This window comes from Pholis gunnellus, assembly GCF_910591455.1.
Source record: "Pholis gunnellus genome assembly, chromosome: 2".
NCBI classification, from domain to species: Eukaryota; Metazoa; Chordata; class Actinopteri; order Perciformes; family Pholidae; genus Pholis; species Pholis gunnellus.
In genome coordinates this window covers 21,048,392-21,067,470 of record NC_136536.1, presented here as the reverse complement: position 1 = coordinate 21,067,470, position 19,079 = coordinate 21,048,392, and the positions used below count along the sequence as shown (strand labels likewise).

At 45.2% G+C, this 19,079-nt stretch overlaps 1 protein-coding gene across 1 annotated transcript in view; it reads left to right on the top strand.

Moving 5' to 3' along the window:
* The window catches only part of LOC306702715 (plexin-A1-like), a gene marked incomplete at its 5' end in the record, with an annotated part of 201,338 nt that overhangs the window by 95,897 nt on the left and 86,362 nt on the right, over positions 1–19,079 (top strand). The window contains 4 exons of the mRNA XM_079168369.1: positions 725–848; positions 1,140–1,293; positions 2,134–2,233; positions 9,761–9,875. Of these exons, the coding sequence (XP_079024495.1) occupies positions 725–848; positions 1,140–1,293; positions 2,134–2,233; positions 9,761–9,875 (493 nt within the window). The remainder of the gene's footprint in view (positions 1–724; positions 849–1,139; positions 1,294–2,133; positions 2,234–9,760; positions 9,876–19,079) is intronic.

Below are 19,079 nucleotides of genomic sequence, written 5' to 3'. Positions count from 1 at the left end.
CAATACCCAGCCCTAGTACTGGTTGACGCCACACAAAAAACGATCTCCTGTGTTTCTTGACCCAACTTTCCACCCCGTCCTCCCCTCTACACTGAATGAGACGTAGCTTGTAAACACACATATAATCTTGGTAAAGTCATTGACGCCATAGGGTTGGCATGGATGTGTCATCAGGGTAATAGTGAGAAGTGTCAGGTCTTAAAGGCCACCATGTACACCTGCATTTAAATGATTGGATGCTAGCAGTCAGCTGATGAATGAGCCACCGATGGTGACACATGAATGAGCAGCCGGTGCCAATCAGCTAATGCAAGCTTGACTTCAGTGCTCTACCTGAGCTAACGCTATGCCCCATTTGTTTCTCACTCTGCTTTGACTGTTTCTATCTGCCATAATGACAGACAGCCTTTGAATTATTTATAAGTCTTCTATAATAAACCCAGACTCTGCATGAAACCCAGCATCCTGGAGCTGTTCAATAGATACTTTGGTTCAAACAACCTTGAATGTTAACTTTGTGAGTAAGGATTTTTTATTTTTTCCCCCAAGTGAGAAGCGGCTGATGCCACCTTGTGTCCATATAACTTTACCCATGATACTAAGCAAAATGTTTCTAACCTAAACAATCACTTAATAGTATCAATGTGGATTTGATAAACAAAATAAACCGTACCTATGAGGTTTGTGATTGGAGATGTGACCGTGGTATGTCGTCCTCCTCCAGATGTTCGAGGAAGGATCGCTGCGAACGAGCAGAGGAGCCTCAGCGTTTCACCACCAGAGTGGAGCAGTGCGTCCGACTCACCGTCCAACCCGACACCATCTCCGTCACCATGTCGGAAGTGCAGGTACAGTGTGTTGGCATATCGGCGAATGTGTGTGTGTGTGTGTGTCGTTTGTGTGACGGGGGGTAAGTGGAGGAGAGAAAGATGGACGGGACAAAGTGAGCAAGATGGGAAATTAGATCCAATACAGCTTGTTCTTGAGTCATTCCTGGCAATCTGTCCATCAGTTTGAGTTTGAGCTGAAAAGCCACATCTGAGCCGATGTTTCTGTCTCGCTTACTGCATCACTAATAAAGTAGATTGATTTAAATGTCATGTTGTCCCTCACCTTTCTCCTTTCCTTCCTTCTCCTAGTTGTCACTTCAGACGCAGAATGTTCCCAGTCTGTCTGCCGGAGTGAACTGCTCCTTCGAGGACTATGTAGAGACAGAAGGACGCATCTATGGTGGACGGATCTTCTGCCTGTCCCCTTCTACAAAAGCTGTGTCCCCCATCACACGAGACCAAGGTAAGAAGAAAATATTCCAAGAAAACCAAAATACAGAGTGTGAGAAATCTGTGGAATTGTAAAATTATGGAGTGAAGTTTCAAGATCTCTAACTTCAACTTTCTTTCAAAATATTTTATTTCATATTGGAATTTTCCTAAAGACACTTATTTCTTGTCAAGTTTTATTTCATAATGCCACTTTTCATAATGTTGCAGAGAGTTGTGTTGTTAGCAGTCACCAACCCCTTGCTTTTCAGCTAATCATGTAAACCCTGTCTCTTTAAAGCTAGCACACGCTAGCCAGTTAGCTCCTGTTAGCTAAACCAACAACAATGTCAGTTATTCTGAATGAACCAAAAGGCCACAGCTGTAATTAATCACAGCACAGACACAGTAACTAAACCTTGTTTAACTTTGTTGAGCCTTTTCTAGCCAGTTAGCTTGTTAGCCAGCTAGGTAGGTAGCCTATGTGGCCTTGTTAAGCTAGATAAATGAAAATGACAGCCTTGAGAAGTTCAGTCTCTGTGTGTGTTAATTTAAAGACAATAGAACTACTATTATGTTGTTGTTGCGCTAGATAACAGGTGCTAACTAGCTAAGTCTGGTTGTAAATGTAGAGCTTGTTTGTTAAAGAGACATGTGATTAATTGAAAGGTGAGAAGGACAGTGACAACACCACTGTCACAAAACAATTTATTCATATGACTATTTACAATTATCAATCTATTTATCTAATATTGAAACCATGGTTCATGAAACCATATACTTACTGTATATGATCATATCAATTGTATACTACAGAAATATTGGAAGAAAAAAAACAATGACTGATAATATGGTGTTTTGTGGCTCTACGTAGGTGACCAACGTGTCATAAAGTTGTATCTGAAGTCGAAGGAGACGGGGAAGAAGTTTGCCAGCGTGGACTTTGTCTTCTACAACTGCAGCGTCCACCAATCGTAAGTGTTTTCTTTCAAATTAAAAAATTAGGAGTTTGCTGCTGATTGTGAATGGAGGGGAATTAGAAGTGGATGAAAGGAGTGCGAAAGATTTTCTCAGCATTTGCGCGACACCCAGGAAACCGACTGCAGGCTGGTGGAAAGCATTGATCAATAGAAGGGTGACTGCGGTTCTCTCCCAAAAGCAATAATGCTAAAATATTGGCCTGCAATTAACTCCTATAATGGAGAACCGAGAGAACGGCATGCAACCTTTGCTAATTCATTATTCAATGTATTCAAGCTTTTTACAAATCAATTAGTTAATTAAATCTCAAGCAATAAAGGGACTACCGGTGAGTGAAATAATAAATCGATTCCTAACCATGCAAGACCCAGAAGGGCAGCCAAGCTTGGGAGGCTAAAACATGTCAGTCGTGTTTCTTGGAAATTAATTGTCCCTAATTTTAGTATAGGAATACCGATTGGCTTTTCAGCACTGGTTTGAGAGCAGATTTAGTTTAGTGTTTTGTTTTTTTATATGCATGGCTGAACTTGTTGCTTAAGGAAGAAGAGCAGGGAAGGAGAGAGACTGGAGAGACTGCATACATGTTTTTTGAAGAGACTGATCTAATTTGGTGTAGAAATTTGTCATTAATCAAAGTCGATATTATTTACTTGAGTTGATGCAATATTATTTGTAGTTGTTAGAGCTGAACAATTAATTGTTTTCTATCAAAACTGCAATTTTTAAGATTGCAATGTTCACAGTATGAAACCACGAAGAGCTGTAGAGGTGATCATTGTTTTAGTCGTTGGCTGCAAGGACAACACACAGCTGTAGCTAATGGCTAATTAACGTTAATTAGGTGAAGGGAAACAGCTTGTCAGTATAATGTTATCTGCGCTCTGCGTGCTGGTGCTACAGTTAATACTCCTCAGAAGATGCTAATTTTCAGTTTTTCAAGAAACCTTATTGTGTTATTTTGATGTTTAAAGAGTTGGGAGGTGAACTGTTGTGAGTCTATAAGAGAAACGTTAGCTGCTAGCTTGGCAGTGTTGGAGTGCAAGTGGGCAACAGCTGGCAGGTGAGAGACGGTGGTCCGAATCTTAGTTTTTTAGTCATACTAGTGTTTTAGCTTATCACCTTTAAACTTTGAGATAAGAGCTTGAGGAGTCAGGGCTTTAAAGCCGTCTTTCCTTCAAGGCATCTTTGCTTTTCTGTGACGCTAACGTTAGCTTCAGCTCAGCTAGATGTTGCTAATTGCTATCATATGCTAATTTACATGTACAGTGTATGATGTAGTTACCCAACAAATTGCATACAGTATTCAATGTTTACTTTTTTTTTTTAAATGCACAAAATGAAATTCAAAATATAACTGACTATACTATTAGCTATAATTACTTTTTAAGTCACTATTTACTCAATAAACTGATTCAACAGTGGGCTGGTCTTTAAACGATTTTCAGTTGAACTTACACAAAGAGGGAAGGGGCAGAGAAGAGCGAGAAGCGGAGCAGCAGGGAGATGGGCCTGATAATGAATGAAGAATGTGTTCTTAATTGACCTGCCTTGTTAAATAAAGGTTAAATGAAAATAAATACAATGTCATCCCTAAATGACTCTTGGCTGCTGCTCTGAAGTCGCTGAGATTCACTGTTACACTCTCTCTCACTCACTCCAGTCTCCTCCCCCTGGCACACACTCTCATCTCTCATTTAGGTATCTGCACTTTGTGTCGATACACCTGAAATGAAAATGCATCCGCGGCATACTCGAAAGTGGATTTCTCTTACTCTTGCCAAGCGTAGATTGATGACTGCATTACTTCCTCCCCTAATGTTTACATCATTTAAAATATCCTAAAATGAGAATACAATCAATTTTGCCCCCCACCCCCTCCCTCCCTCTTTCTTTCCTTCTTTCTTTAGAGACCAGATGAACATATCTTCTCTTAAAGAAAATAATTGAAAAAAGGGAAAGTGGAGTCAAAATATTAGGACATAATGGAACAGAAAAACAGCCAAACAGTACACTGTCTCCACAAATGTCTTGTGTGTGTTCGTATGGTTTCCTGTGTGCATTTTTTTCAATGCATCTAATGAACCATGAATATTAAGAAAGTAGCCCAGCAATGCATTAAATCTGCTATATGGACAAGGAACTGAATTTAGACTCTGGTTCCTCTGTGAAGAACACTTCCGGGGCCAAAACACAGTTTATAACTCAAAACCACAGATTATGTCCATGACCTTCAATTCCTGATTCACCAGCGTTACAAGCGACTTGTGATAAGGAGTGTGAAGTGCACTTGTCCTGCTTTGGTTCCCTTTCATGCCACCATCCTTCCCTCTAGACCCCCCGGCCCTCTTTTCCTCTGCTGCCTTCCCACCTTCCTCTTGTCTGCCTATTACTTTCTCCTCTCCCATCCCTCTCTTTGCCCGGCCCCCCCACCCGACCCCAGCTCCTCTTAGCCCTTTCCATCCCCCTCCACCTCCCTTTTCTTGCCCCTCTCTTGTTCATCAAGCTCCTTTATTGCCTGCTCTCCGCTCCTGGCCCTGAATATATCTGCATAGTAATAGGCCGTTAATTAGCTCTAGCCGGGGCGCCTGTGTGGAGATCGTCATAATGGAGTGGGCTTGGAGAGAGAGAGCTCACCTGGGCCACTTGTCAGGGCCTCCAGGCCTTGTGCAGTGGCTTTGATTCATTTTGTGAACGTGTGTGTGTGTGTGTGTGTGTGTGTGTGTGTGTGTGTGTGTGTGTGTGTGTGTGTGTAGTATTCTGTTTGTTCCCTGTGAGCTGGAGAGCGCACAGGATGTGTCAAAGTAAATGCACCGTAGTGGATATTTATGCATATTTTTGTGGATGCACAAAGTGTATTTCTCATTTGTGTGCATAAGCGTGTGTGTGCGTGTGTGTTTATGCTCTGCTCCCCTGATTAACCAGCCCACCTAGCCCTCCTCTCACTCCTGCATAAACAGGCGGGCTGCTGTTTAAGCCTTTGATGTTGGCTCCGCTGGCCCCCACAGGACTCTGCAGGACTGTAAGACTACAGTGCAGTTATCACCGCAGCAGCTGTAACGTAAACCCACATATTATCCAACCCCCCACCCCCCCGTGTTGTCACCTTTCGCCTCTGAATCTTTGACTCCGCCCTGCAGGAAGCCGTGCGCAGTGGGCCAGCAGCGCGTTTAGCGGCAGATAATGGAGTTCTCCTCGTGGGCGGGTGAAAGTGCAGCACGGTATCGACACTGATACACAAGCAGAGTAGCCCGCAGGCAAGCGCCGGCGGGAGGGGGGGGGGGCTCTTGCGCAACTTCACACGGCCCCCGCTCGACCTGCTCAAAGGAGGATGCAGCACCTGCATCACCAGCCTCACACGCTCTCACGCAAACAGGTGCACGCACAGTCAGAAGGAGCACACACAGACGGCACAGCAAATACAGCTGCAAGCTAGTTACACACTGTGTTAGAAATTTGCATTTAAAAAAAAAAAAAGTGAGGTTTGGAATAGTTTAATTGAGCATGCAGGAGGAGGAATAATGCATCTTTAAAGAGAGACAAATGGGAGCTGGAGGGGAAGAGCGGATCAAGGAAGAAAACTCCCGAGCTGGTGAAAAGACGGCCGAGAAGGAGGCATGAAGAGGGAAAGAGAGACGTAAAGCGGAGGATTGTGTCCATTGTGTCAGGAATAATGCGTCCCACTCAGCTAAAAGGTTAGCGCCGCAGCCTCGAGCCACCATGACCATTACAATATGAAAGGGCTCCGAAATCTATGCGGTGACGAGAGGCACTTATGGGAGGGGACCGGCCCACGCTCGGGGCCCCCCAGGCAGGGCTGGACCGGCCCACGCTCGGACCCCCCAGGCAGGGCTTTCACTTCCAGGCAGACCGTCCAGAGACCCATAACTACTTTATATATATGCATGCTGGCAGCTTTTGGGCTTATCTTGTTGGAACCAGTTCAAGGGTCAACTTTTCTGTGTTCACATGACAATTGGTTTGATTTTCGTGGCAAAAAGTTGTGTTGGTTTCAATTTTTCAATAGGTGTGACCGGCTTTAATTAAACTGGGGGGGTTGAGACTTACTGTTGTTGGACGGCGTAACAAGATGCAATCATAATGTATAATGACTCTAAGTCCCCGGTTGAGTGTCTTAACTTCTCATTTGGTTCCTGTTCTGTATAACTTTACGACGTATGCCTCATTTTATGGCCGCTCACTGTGGAGCTTTATTGGACAAAACACAAAGAGGGCTATTTATAGATCACGCAGCAAAGCCGGTCTCATAACACCAAGAACAACTTTATTTATGTAGCACCTTTAAAAAAACAGAGTTTACAAAGTGCCAGCTCAGTAGATAACTACTGGATACTTCATTTGGATCGGCACTTTGGCCAGCGTTTAGATCCTTCCTCATTAGGAACACAATTGCAGCTCTACCGGTGACTCCATCCACATTGACCGTCACGCACGTTTGCGCGGGGCCATTGCTCGCGTATCAGCAGCTTTGTTCCATCGATCCGGCCGCGGCAGAAACAAAAGCTCGGAGAAGAGGAAAAGGCGTTTGACCCGGCTCTGTTGCAAAGGCCTTGTTAAATAGCAGGAGGGGGGTTATTGACTACATTGCAGCAACGCAGCCACTTACCCGAGCCAGCCGTCCAGGCATTGACAGCTCAACCGTGGGACAGGTCTCCACTGCCCAGGTGACCCAGAGGAACGCTACCATGTCAACACTGGTGACGGCTTGCTTGCGTGCGTGCGTACGTATATGTGTGTGTGTGTGTGTGTGTGTGTGTGTGTGTGTGTGTGTGTGTGTGCATGTACAGGTGCGTCTCAGTCTATGTGTGTGTGATACTGCTGCTGCTGTGAATGTGTGGGCACACGTCCCTGCAACAAGAAATCGATGAACCCCGGGGTTAATAGTGAGGAGGAACTGGCTCACCAGCTCTACTAACAAACAACAGACTGTTAGCATAACCTCAGTCCGCCTTGTTCCCCACGGAAATCCACCGGCATTGATTATAAGCCTCCCACTGCAGTTCAGTGGAGTCTCAGCAGCTTATCGCTCAGCTATATGAAGCCCCTGTCACCCTGCCTCTCCAACACAGGCCATTGAGGAGTTAACCCTCTGAAATCTGAATAAACCCGGTGACAGAGGGACAAAGACACAACGCGGATTAGACTGAAATCCAATTTAAAGTCTTTCTGGAGGCAGGGCGGCATTGTGGGCTGAGCATTGTCCTTCAGTTTAGAGGACCACCCCCCCCTCCCGTGATGGCTCATTAATGTGGTGCTTTTGCTCTAGACTTGTCAGAGAACACTTGTCAGTCAAACAGTGAAGGCGATTTATATTTTTGAAATTTGTTTTTGTTTCCAAGTTAAGCTCGTTTAGCAGCTGATTAGAACAGGACCGTATTTGTTACATGTTATGTACAACTTTTCGTTGGTGTTCTGACAAACAGTGCATGAGAACAGCATGTTCAGTTAAATGTACCGTAAAACTAAAACAACTAAAACACACACACTGTAGAGTCCCAAATGTTCGGCGGGTTTTTCACTGTAGGCAGCTTCTTCCTTTTACATTACATGGTATTTTAAAGAGTGTAGTTTCTCAAAATTCTCAATTCAAGGCTTTAACAATAAAGAAATACTTCAACATTTTGGGAGATATGCTTGCTTATAACAAATGTATGTTTTGAGCTTTAAAGGTGCTTATAGGTGCATTTTGTTTTAGCTTTTAACAGAGTCCGGCTCGCTGTTTTTTCTTTATGCTAAGCTATGCTAACTGGCTGTATAGCTTCATGAGAGTTGTATTGACCTCATCTAACTCTCGGAGAGAAAGAGAAGATTTTCCCAAATGACACAGCAAAGACCTTACGTAGAATTTAGCATTAGCTGCGCTGTGATATTAACATGGGGCGCAGTCAGCAGTGCAAAGCAACATTTTCACATAAATGTGTCGAGCGATCGCCGGACGGTGGATAAAGCAGCGTGTGTGGGTTGAGTTGTGGGAGGCCTGCTTGAGCACAGACAGTGACAGCACACAGAGGACTGACGTAACATGTAATTAGAGCTCGCTGTTCTGGAGCCAGTGAAGTGAAATGTAGTTCAGGAGTGGTGTACAGTCTGAAAGAGAATGTACGTTGTTTTTTTTTAAGAGCTACTGAAAAAAGACTTCTGTCAGTCTCTGTAATTATTGTTTATTTCACTTTTAACTTGTCGTCACCAGTTTTGCAAAAAACACATTTTGTGAAAACAAACAAGTTGTTTTCTCTGCTAGCAAAGACTTTGAACAAAATGAATTAAGTCACGCTCCCACAGAACATGTTGGCGGGCAAATTCAGAAAAGAATGCATGTGTACGATTGCTACAATGAATTAATTTCATCACGAAAACGAAGCTTTGCTAAATTGAATCACTATTGAGTAACTGTTGATTTAACTTCCAATAGTAATTTTTTAGCAAAATCCTAAACTAACCTTCGTGTTTTTGTACAAACATCCCTGTTTTTTTTTCTCCGGTAGCCATGATAGCCTTGTTTCTCTGTGGTAATCCATGTTGCATATATTCCTTTTGCTCGACTCTGAAGACTCTGAAGACGAAAAAAAAACAAGTGTTATATAAAAACGGGCTTATCTTGGTCTGCCAGCTTAGTTCCCTGTAAGCCTCCAAGCATGGAGAATAAGAAGAGAGAAGTGGATCGCTGAGGATTCTCTCCTGGTCTCTCTCTCTCGGCCTCGCTGACAGCCGGAATAAAGTCTTAAAGCCACGGCGACACTCGTCATTCCAACGCGATTTCTGCCGATTTAGCCGCAACCATTTGATGTTGTGCGAACGCGTCGATGCATGTCCACGCCACGTCTGTCAGCGTGTGATATGAGCTCAGCTCGTAGTAGCAGGCTTCCATCGGTGCGTTTTTTAATGCTAAACATAAGGAGCAATTTAGAAATTGTGAATGGAAATATTTTCCAATTTGCTTCCAAGTGTTCAGAAAAAATGTTCTTGATAATGTCTTTCTTTGTGTCCTAAATGTTTACATTGACTTTTGTTTTAGTTTGTTCTCAGGCATTCAATATGGTTGACATTAAAGAATAATAATGTCCAATACATTTTTTTTTCCCGAGAGTACCTGTTAATGCTACTGGCAAAACTGAATTATTTTCTTTTCTGGTGTTTCTTTTATAGCCCAACGATTTTAAATATGAGGAAATTGTGTTTTTTGGTTCACACAAACAGACAATCCTGATATGGATTCCTGAGATGTTTTTGACTTGTTTTACATTTATATATTTTTGTTACTGAGTGGGACACTTGACAGTTGAAAAATGAACTTGTCAGTGTCTCTTGTGGACAAACTTGGTGTCGCCGTTTCAGCTCTAGCAGCAGCACGCTTAAGCCAACATGTCTTACCGAAGAAAGAAAAAAGGAAGTGGAAAGTGGAGGAATGGAAATAACATTTAAGCAGATTTCTTTCGGTGATTGTTCCTTTAACAAGAATCATTAACCCTCATTGCTTTCTCTCACGTTCTCACTCGCTCCAGGTGCCTGTCCTGCGTCAACGGGAACTTCCCCTGCCACTGGTGCAAATATCGCCACATGTGCACGCAGGACGCCAGCGACTGCTCCTTCCAGGAGGGACGAGTCAACACCTCGGAGGTGAGGGTGCACGCAAACACACACGAGCATGGACGTGCGCGCACAAACAGTCCACACCCAGAGACTAAGAAGCGCCGACATACGAAGCAACACACCAAGCAAAACACGTTTACCTTTTCGAGTGATTAAAGCATGTATGCACGCACGCATACACACAAGCACGGAACAGTGCCAAGGGTGCAGCTGGGACCTGCGCACCATCTGAGTGTGTGTGTGTGAGAGAGAATGAGTGCTGCTGTGAGTGGCCCAGCAGCATCTGTTGTACTCCAAGCAGCTCTGGATTTATTCGCTTATAAACAGGTCGGGGTGAATGAGTATGCAAATGTAAGCGCACGCCACCGTCCCCAATGTTTCATCTGCACAAAAAAAACCCTCATCTGTCCAGGAGTCGAGTCAATTCCGATTCTCACCGTCTCTCACGCAAACGCAGAAACTCCCGCCGACAAACACAAGTGAACTTCTGTGTCGTCAGGAAGTCACACTTAATTAAACAGCTGACTCCCTTCCCCTCAGCTTTGCCTCGATTCCAGGCAGAATAAACTCAAACTCAAGCTGTCACAAGTTCTCCCTCTCTGTCTCCTTCTGGGTAGGGAGGCGTGCATATGCATACGTTTATATGTAGATCTATGTGTTGTGGATGGATAATTTGGCATATAAAAAGACATATATATTATTCAATACAATAACATATGACCATTGCCTTTAAGGGTCCATTCACCACCTTTTTATGTGGATGTCCAATCAGTGTTAGTAAACGTAGTCCACTGACCCAATACATTCCTCAGATCGTGCAATATTGACAGAGACAGCTGAGTTCTGTTGGTCGCAGTGTCTAGAAATGGCTACATTTAAAATGCCTACATTTCTAGGCAGGGCCTACATGTTCCAGGGTGCATTGCGCCCGAGCTTCCGACGCCTTGAGGGTCCCCTTCAGCCATATCCTCTTACGCGGCCAATGCAGCCTCGGCCTCTCTCCTCTACATTGCTTCGGCCGTATACTCTGCCTCAAATAAATACAAATGTATCCTCGTCCATAACATCCTCTGCGCTCATATTGTGGGACGCCATTTTATTTGTCAGAAACGTAGCTAGTTTGCAATGCAAGCAGAGAGCCAGTAATTCTTCCCCGCATCCGACTCCGTCACTGTCACGTCCAAGACATCGCTTGTATTCACGTGTATGATGGGTATCTATCAAATATGACATGGGAGTGAGGTAAATGTATTGTGATGTCTGTGAAAGCGTACTAATCGGGCAGCAATCTCAGGGCATTGTGTGTGTGTGTGTGTGTGTGTGTGAGAGAGGCTAACATCTATCCTCATCTTGTTTGGAGAACCACACCAATTCAGCCTTTTTTGTTATTTCCTATTTTGCCTTCTGATGTACTCTGTGTTTTTTGGTGCAGGCATCGCCATGGTTACCAAGACATTATAAATGTCAGGGGGGGGGGTCGTTTTGCTGAATTTTGATCGACACACACACACACACACTCACACGTATACCAGTGCCATCACCACATCCTAACAGACTATTGTTCTTAACACAGTGAGAGTGCAGAGGCTCTCGTGACGGATGCTCGTGTGTGTGTGGTGTTTCTCTCCGTCATGGCATAGGTATGACATTGTGAAGCAATGCATATGCGCTCTTGAGCCAACAGCGGTAGTTTTGTCATCACACATTTATCTCCTCATAGCCTCGGTTTTGTTCCAATTTGCCAGTTCGTAGCCCCTGCCGAAAGCAATATCGCCCATCTCCGCCGCCTGAAAAAGTTCCCCCTGTGTCATTAGCAGTAGGTTGCCACAGTGATTGAATTCACACTAGACTGGTTATCTTCCCAGAGGCATTTGTCATATTTCTTCACTTCATATCTGATACAAAGCATCTGTGAATTCGTGTCACATCACAAAAAAATACTTTTTTTTTTCTTCTTCATCCTGTGTGTAAACTAAAGAAAATCGTTAATGCATGGTTGTATTTCCCCCCCCCCCTCTTGAAGTGAATTTAATCCTTTGATGTCACTTCCTGGATATGTAAATATGTGTATAAATCAGCTGTGTTGTGACAGCGGATAAACAGAGAGGCACATTAGGGGCGACCAGGCAGAAAATTGCCAGACTCGGAGAAACACTTGAGAAGGCCATGAACGGAAATGTGTATGAACTCGAACAAAAGACAGAAACAAACACCGGGACAAACAAACACGGAGACAAACAAATTTGCTCCGCTCCGACGAATCCCAGCGTTGGGCTGGTGGAGCCAACTGGGCCGATGCACGGCCCGCGGGTTGGTTCAAATGGCTTCATCCAGATTCAGGGAAATGGGAAAAATACGACAATAATAAAAAAGCAACAGAAATAGTAATAGAAAAAGAAAAGAGGTTTGTTTGCATTTATTTTTCTGTCTACAAGCCTGCATGCTCATTCATTCGCTGATTGCCGTTCGCGTGCTTGTTAATTAAGTTCGTTCATGTCCCACAAAATGAGTTATTGCCATACGTGACTGACAGCAGAGACCCAACATGGCTGCCAAGTAACAACCCCAGATGGGGGCTTTGACCGGAAGTGACTGCTACAACTTCATTAGTCCTCACCTGAGCTGCCCCCCCCCCCATTTCTCTGAGACTACTGAATTAGCACAGTGGAAGTCCTGATGCTGAGGAGCTGCAGTTTCATCCGGCGAAACCCGCCCGCGTGACACGCGACTGGTAGATTACTTTGTGACGTGAATGATGTATTCCCACCGTGTCCTGTGCGAGTGTTTGTTTCACTCTGATGTATTCATCGAGACTTGAGTGAAGTCACCCGAGTCCATCAGAAGACGTGCACATTACGAGCCCGCGCTTGTTCCGCATCTGCCGTTCTGAAACAGTTTATTTAACTATCGAGGCACTGACCTTTTCAATATGTGAAGCTACAACTCATCAGCTCTGACTCAGTGCGATCTTGTTCTTTTTTCTCTGCTCCCTTACCTAATTTCCTTCTTTCCTTACCTCCTTTTCTCCTCTTCTCAGTCCTCCTCCCTTTCCTTCCCTCTTTTTCCCCCATTCATCCCTTATCTCGTGTTCCTCCCCTTCCTCCTCTTTTCCCCCCCCCCCCCCCTTTTCCCAGAAGCCTGACCTCCTTACGCTCAGTGCAGTACAGTAGGTCCATGATGCATTGCTGCTGCACAGGGGATTGAACCGGCGGCTTTGCAGCCTAGCCTCATTGATAATCATTAGCAGGCTACGTTGGGCTCCGGATGAACAGAAGGTGAATATAGATATGGGGGATCAGTGTTAGCCTTTCGTGCCGCTAATTAGCGGATGAATCACCATGATGGGTGAGTTGCTTAGATAGCCGTATCCTTTCTGTCAAGTCACCGCGCTGCTGCAGGAATGCACGTGTGCTCCCGAGGTATCGCCGCTCAAAGCGCGCCAAGCGCACCTTCGCCAGCCAGCCGTCTCATGTCTGATCCCTAACCCAGCGAGCTCCCTCCTCTTGTTCGCCCACTCCCTCATTCCTTCAACAAGTCAATTAGCCGGAGCCTGACAACCCTCTCTGTTTGTCTCTCAGCTAAGGGTGTCACAGTTACATCTGTCTTTCCGTTGCCGCCGGATCACAGGCTGCTACACGGCTCCGAGTTGCCCGGCTCCGAGGCTCCGGGGCCGGGGCTGGCAAGGAACAAGCTTCCCTTCTCCCTCTGGGTCTCTCTGGCTGAGGGGGGGGGGGGGGGGGGGGCAGGGCTGCCTGCCACTGATCGACACAGCTGTGTATGTGAGTTTGTGTGTGTGTGTGTGTTAATTATTCAAAGTGTATTAAAGCTTAAAGATGCATCTCCAGATGCCTCTCTGATCGCTGGCGTGTTTAATGGAGAGAGACAGATGAGATGAGAAGGGAGAGGTGGGAGCATCCCCAGTAAAACACAAGGGGAGGAGTGTGGCAGTGGCCTACTTGTTAGGAGGAGAAGCAAGCTCGCTAATACAACCAGGGGCCTCATTTATGAAACTACAGCATGTGCACACTGCACTTAAAAGAAAAGATAAAATGCCGTCTGCGATCAATAGTCCACTTTCTATTATGCGGGTTTCGCATCAACACATTTTTTTAGCCAGACTGTAATTTTGCGCACTGGTCTCACTTCTGACCCTTTCACATCCACAGTTGCCTCTGAAAGTTGCTTCAGAATAACCCGAAAGCTTAAGTTTAATAAACAGAAATGAAGAGATCCCTGGCTTGATGTGTTATTAACTGTTTTCTCGCTCCGGAGCAAGGCCAGAGGTCACCATGCAATCCCTCTAATTAAGCATGCGTCTGGGAGCTCATTTTTAATTGTCTCATTATTCTAGAAAGGCGGCAGATCGGACTGCGCATTTGTCCAAATGGCCAATTTGTCAACCAGGTTCACATTGATTGAACGTGTTTTTTTTTTCTTTCAGTTGGCGTACTTAAATGAGACTTGGGAGGGGAAATATTTTTTTAAAGTGTGACAGTAGAGATGATGGGGGAGACAGGAGAACGGAGGAAGACGACTGATGAAGGAAAAGGGAGGAAGATGAAGGCCGATAAGAATAAGAGAAAGACATCAGAGTTAGATGGAGCGACATTACCAGAAGGAGAGGGAGGGAGGGGAGAGCGAGCGAGTGGATGAAAAAAGGAGTGGGAGGAGGACGCGGGAGATGTTTAACCATTCAGGAGATGAAAGGATACTTGAGGGGTCGTGACACTGCCCGTGCCTCGTGTCTACTCAGCGATTCCATGTCATTTGGTTCGCGCTATCTGCCCTACTTTCCGTCCTCGCTGGAAGCTCGGCAGCTGTTTCATTGCGCGGTGTTTGTCTTAGCGTTGCAGAAATTACTTTTGTCTGCGGAGCATGAATAGGAAATATTCAAATGTCACCGATGGTTAAGTCACAGAGGATCCTGAGTCCCGTTTCATTCATACATCCTCGTTCATTGCCTTATTCCTGCTTCACATACACAGCAGGGTAGATTTCACGTTTTGTGAGAACTCTCCACCACGACTTGCATCTCTGGCGTGTTTCTCAGTCCTAATGATGCGTTGTTTCTTGCCCGACCCCACTTCTCCCTCGCGCTAAAGGCTTAATAAACTTCACTCCACCGTTCCCCCCCGAAGGCACACGAGTAATCATATGTGGGAAATTAGTTTTGAAAGAGTTTTGATGGTGCTCTCTGTCTCAGTGGATACATTAAATGGCCATCAGACTGTTGAATGGTGCACTGAGGCAGAGGGGCGGGGGAATTCACTCGGGTATCACTGCTCTTCACTGCATTGCTCTACGCTAACAGGCTGGAATAACCCTTATTTTAACCCTAAATGCGTTCATTAAAGACCAAATGTGTCGGAAAAAGGTTTGGTGGGGTTGGCCAAATTGCCTGCACGTTTTTTTTTACTCCATAGATATGTCACATGCACTGCTCAGCCTGGTCTTTTTTAGAATCCATCAATACTAAATTGCTGAGACACCCTTTGAATATTAATGATGGTTTAGTCCTGCTGGCACCAGTTGATTCTACCTGTATAGAATCACATTAATGCAGTTCTGACCTTGATACTGAAGGTTCAAATACATGCTTCTATATGACAAACACATCATTATCATATGATGTGTTCCACGATGTAAAAGCTGTTGAAACATTGTAGCGTTGTTATACATTGTTTCATTTTAACCATGCTTATATAACGCTGGGTCTTGTTTGGTTCTTGGTTTCAATATGATGTCACTTGACTTCCGGCGTTTCGGATAAAAAGATTTTGCCAAGAACTTTGCCAAAATACAATTGTAAAGAAATGGCAAAGCAGTGACCTAAACCTGAAAATGTCTGGTGTAAAGACCCCACACAGCGGTTGGGGTTTGATAACGCAATGCCACGGACTGAGTTCAATCTAAATTCAAAGCGTATTCAGGTTCGATACCTGGCCGGAAAGATCAAACATGTCTAAAAGGAAACCCTTTGAACACAGTCTTGGTTTTTGGAGAGGTAATCACACCCGAGGGCACTCCAGTTCAACCAGTTCAAAGCATAGTAATTGTGACTGCATCATTCAGGCAACATTTGATCGGATAGGTCGAAGGATAGATGGTGTTGTGTGCTGCGCAGCTTGCAAAGCTTTGAAGGAGATTCGTGATTCCGGGCTATGTGAATCAAAACGACTGACTTGTCCAGGTTGAGTCAGTTTTTAGTGCATGATTCATACGATACAGTTGAAGACAGGGAGCACGACCGTTGTCCCGCTCTCCACGGAAGCCTGTTTTGCTCCCTGAATCTTTGTTCAAGTGCAGAAAGTGAAAGGTACCAGCAGCCGTTTCTTAGATTCCCCGCGTTCGTCGCCATAGTTCCATTTTCTACCGTGTTCTCGGTTTGTCTTTGTGGTTTTGTAAAGACGAGCAGCAGTGTGAATTCCTTTGAGTTCCTGACAGTATCGCGCCCCATGAGACGCAAAGAAAAAGAGCGATGAGCCGCTTTGATTTAAAATGATGAGGATAAAACAATCGAGTTTCACTCAAGTTTTCAAAAGTAGGTAAAATTGTTGTGTGACTTCCGATCGAGCTGTAATGAAGTCAAGGCGTTGTTTATGCCTCATGCATTTATTTAAGTGTCAGAATCTCAAGTTCATAACAGCGTGAACTCTCCATCTGCGTTTTATCTTTGCCGCATCTTCCGCCTGGCTCCGTATCCCCCGTAGTAACCGGCTGAGAGGAGTGGGTGGACAAAGGCTTCTAACACAGTTCAAAGTGTCTTTTATTGAACAGAAGAGCTCCTAGTGTGCTGCGATGGGGGGTTTGCCTGCCTGCCCTCCTTCCACCTGAGACTCCGACGGAGGAACTCGGGTCATTTGTGCAAAATAGATGAAACGACGTTCTCCCGTTGCCATGGAGCACAGGGGGGGGGGGGGGGGTGAGTCACGAATCCAGAATAAAACATGAAACGGGTCTCGCAGAGAGAAGCGATCGCTTTCAAAAGTTTTCTCGGCCCCAGTGAATTTGCATGCTAGATGTTGCGACGTCTTTTGTTGTGAAGTCGGCTTCGTTGTGTCTTGCTTGAACTTTTCCGACCTAGGACCTTTGGGACCAAGAAGCTCATTATTTTGTCCTCAGATTAATGGAGGAAATAAGCCCAAATACATGGAGGCAGATAACGGGTAAGTCGGTGCATTTATCATGGGCTTTTTTTTCTACCGACCTTGAAAGGTTGGCTGATTCTGAGGTGGGTCACAGAAAGCTCCTATTATTCACTGGGTCATGGTCTAAACTGGGTTGCGAGCCTGTTTTTGGGTTCCCACGTGACAAGGAGCACTGTGTCATTTTCCCGCCTCGCAAGATGAAACTAAATCCATCAAGTTTTGATCCTGCGGGCTTGAAAGAAACACAAAGAAATTAAAAGAGAACACGGGACTGAAGCCATGCTGAAGAGCTTCTCGTTATCTGTACTGTATCTTCTGTGTCACCCTCGGAAATACACACACTCACAAGGCTCCTATCGATCCACCAGCTGATGCATATCAGCTACATCCTCCTCTTTGACCATCCAGACCAGATAGCATCCAGATAGACACACAATCACACTTGGTCATCAGAGATACCGCGCGGGGCAATGCTATTCTAATGGAGCAGTGGAGGTCCTTTCCCATTAGGCACGCTATCTTTTCCGTTGTTTGATCGCTTACTAGGCGCACTTTGCTCAAATAGTATTATAAAATGTATTATTATCTGCATTTTGGTGGTAGGTGATTGGGCTTTGTCAAAGCTCTGATATTGGTCCAGGACCTTTGCGCAGTTTTCGGACACATCTGGCAACCCGCTGACACAGACAGACACAGTTAGCGACTGGCTGGTGAACAAAGTGAAGTATTCAGCAGCTAAAGAGACAGATGTGTCCCTCAGGAGTCGACACAGACCACAAAAACTCGACAGTTGGCCATCAATTTAACAGTGTGATGATATGTCCTTCTTCACAACTTGTTTTCATTGCCCCCATGCGGCCAACAAAATGAGCTATCGCAGGTTCAAAGACGACACGAGCCCTAGAAAGTCAACCGCGGCGCAGCAGGATTCCTTTCTCGGAGCTGCTCGGCGGCAGCGTGCACAGCGCTGTTCTACCCTCCTGGCTCTTTGACAGTAAAGCCAAGTTCACGGCACACGACTTCCAAAGCCATCAGAGCGCTGTTCTGTTCACGCCACACAACTTGCTGACTCCTAATCTTGAGTCTTGAAGTCACCCGGAGAAATCCCCGACATAATTCCCTGCTCGTTTTCATGCAAAACAAAATGTCTGAAGCGTTTAATTGATAAAAATCACAGAAATCGGATTCCAGATCCCCCGATATTTAATCATTATCTGTCCAAGAGAACCTTTAATTCAATTAGCCTTGGTCATAGGGCTGAAGAGGGCCGACAGGTCCTACAGCGCCACTCATGTTCCTACTAAACCAGTCGGCGAGCCGTACACAATCCACATATCAGACATTATCATTCTGCAGCAGCAAGGCCCACAAGAGTATCGTAGCATAACCCGGCTTGCCGTGCTGATGGATATCAGTTTTGTGTCTGGCCTTCTTTTGACCTCTCCTCTTTAGGCTTTTTTTATTTATTTTTTCTCCCCACAAAGAGCTCTGCAGCATTCAGTGCATAGGGAGGGTGTCTTATTGTACAGCATGGGCTCCGGGTATTGCAGAAATAGCTGGAGTTCATGATGCATCGGTTGATAAAGCTCCCTCCGCTTTGACCCGCCTTGTTGTTGTTTTTTATACGGGGTTATACGAGACAGACAGGGAGAGATAAAGAAAAGAGTCGTTAATGCGGAGGGAGATAAATACTCTCGGATGGAAAGACGTGTCTGAATGGGCGGAAAATGTTTGAGGAGATCCATATAGATACAGCCTTATGGCCTGTCTGTGTGGTGATTGATGGAGGGATCTACTGGGATTACCTGCATGACCCACTGCCCGTTATTGTGGTGTTCTCTCCTGTGTGTGTGTCTGTGTTACTCTCTGTTAGATTTATTCTCTAAGGGCGTAACTATATTAGCGTCTAGAACCAAGACATTGCTCAACAGATGACTCTTCCTCTGTCTCTCCTGGGAGATGTGGTCATCATATCAGGTCATTTTCTTTCTTCCTCTGTGTGTGTGTGTGTGTGTGTGTGCGTGTGTGTGTGCGCGCGCGCGTGTGTGTGTGTGTAACAGCGCTGGTCGGTGAGGGTCTTTCC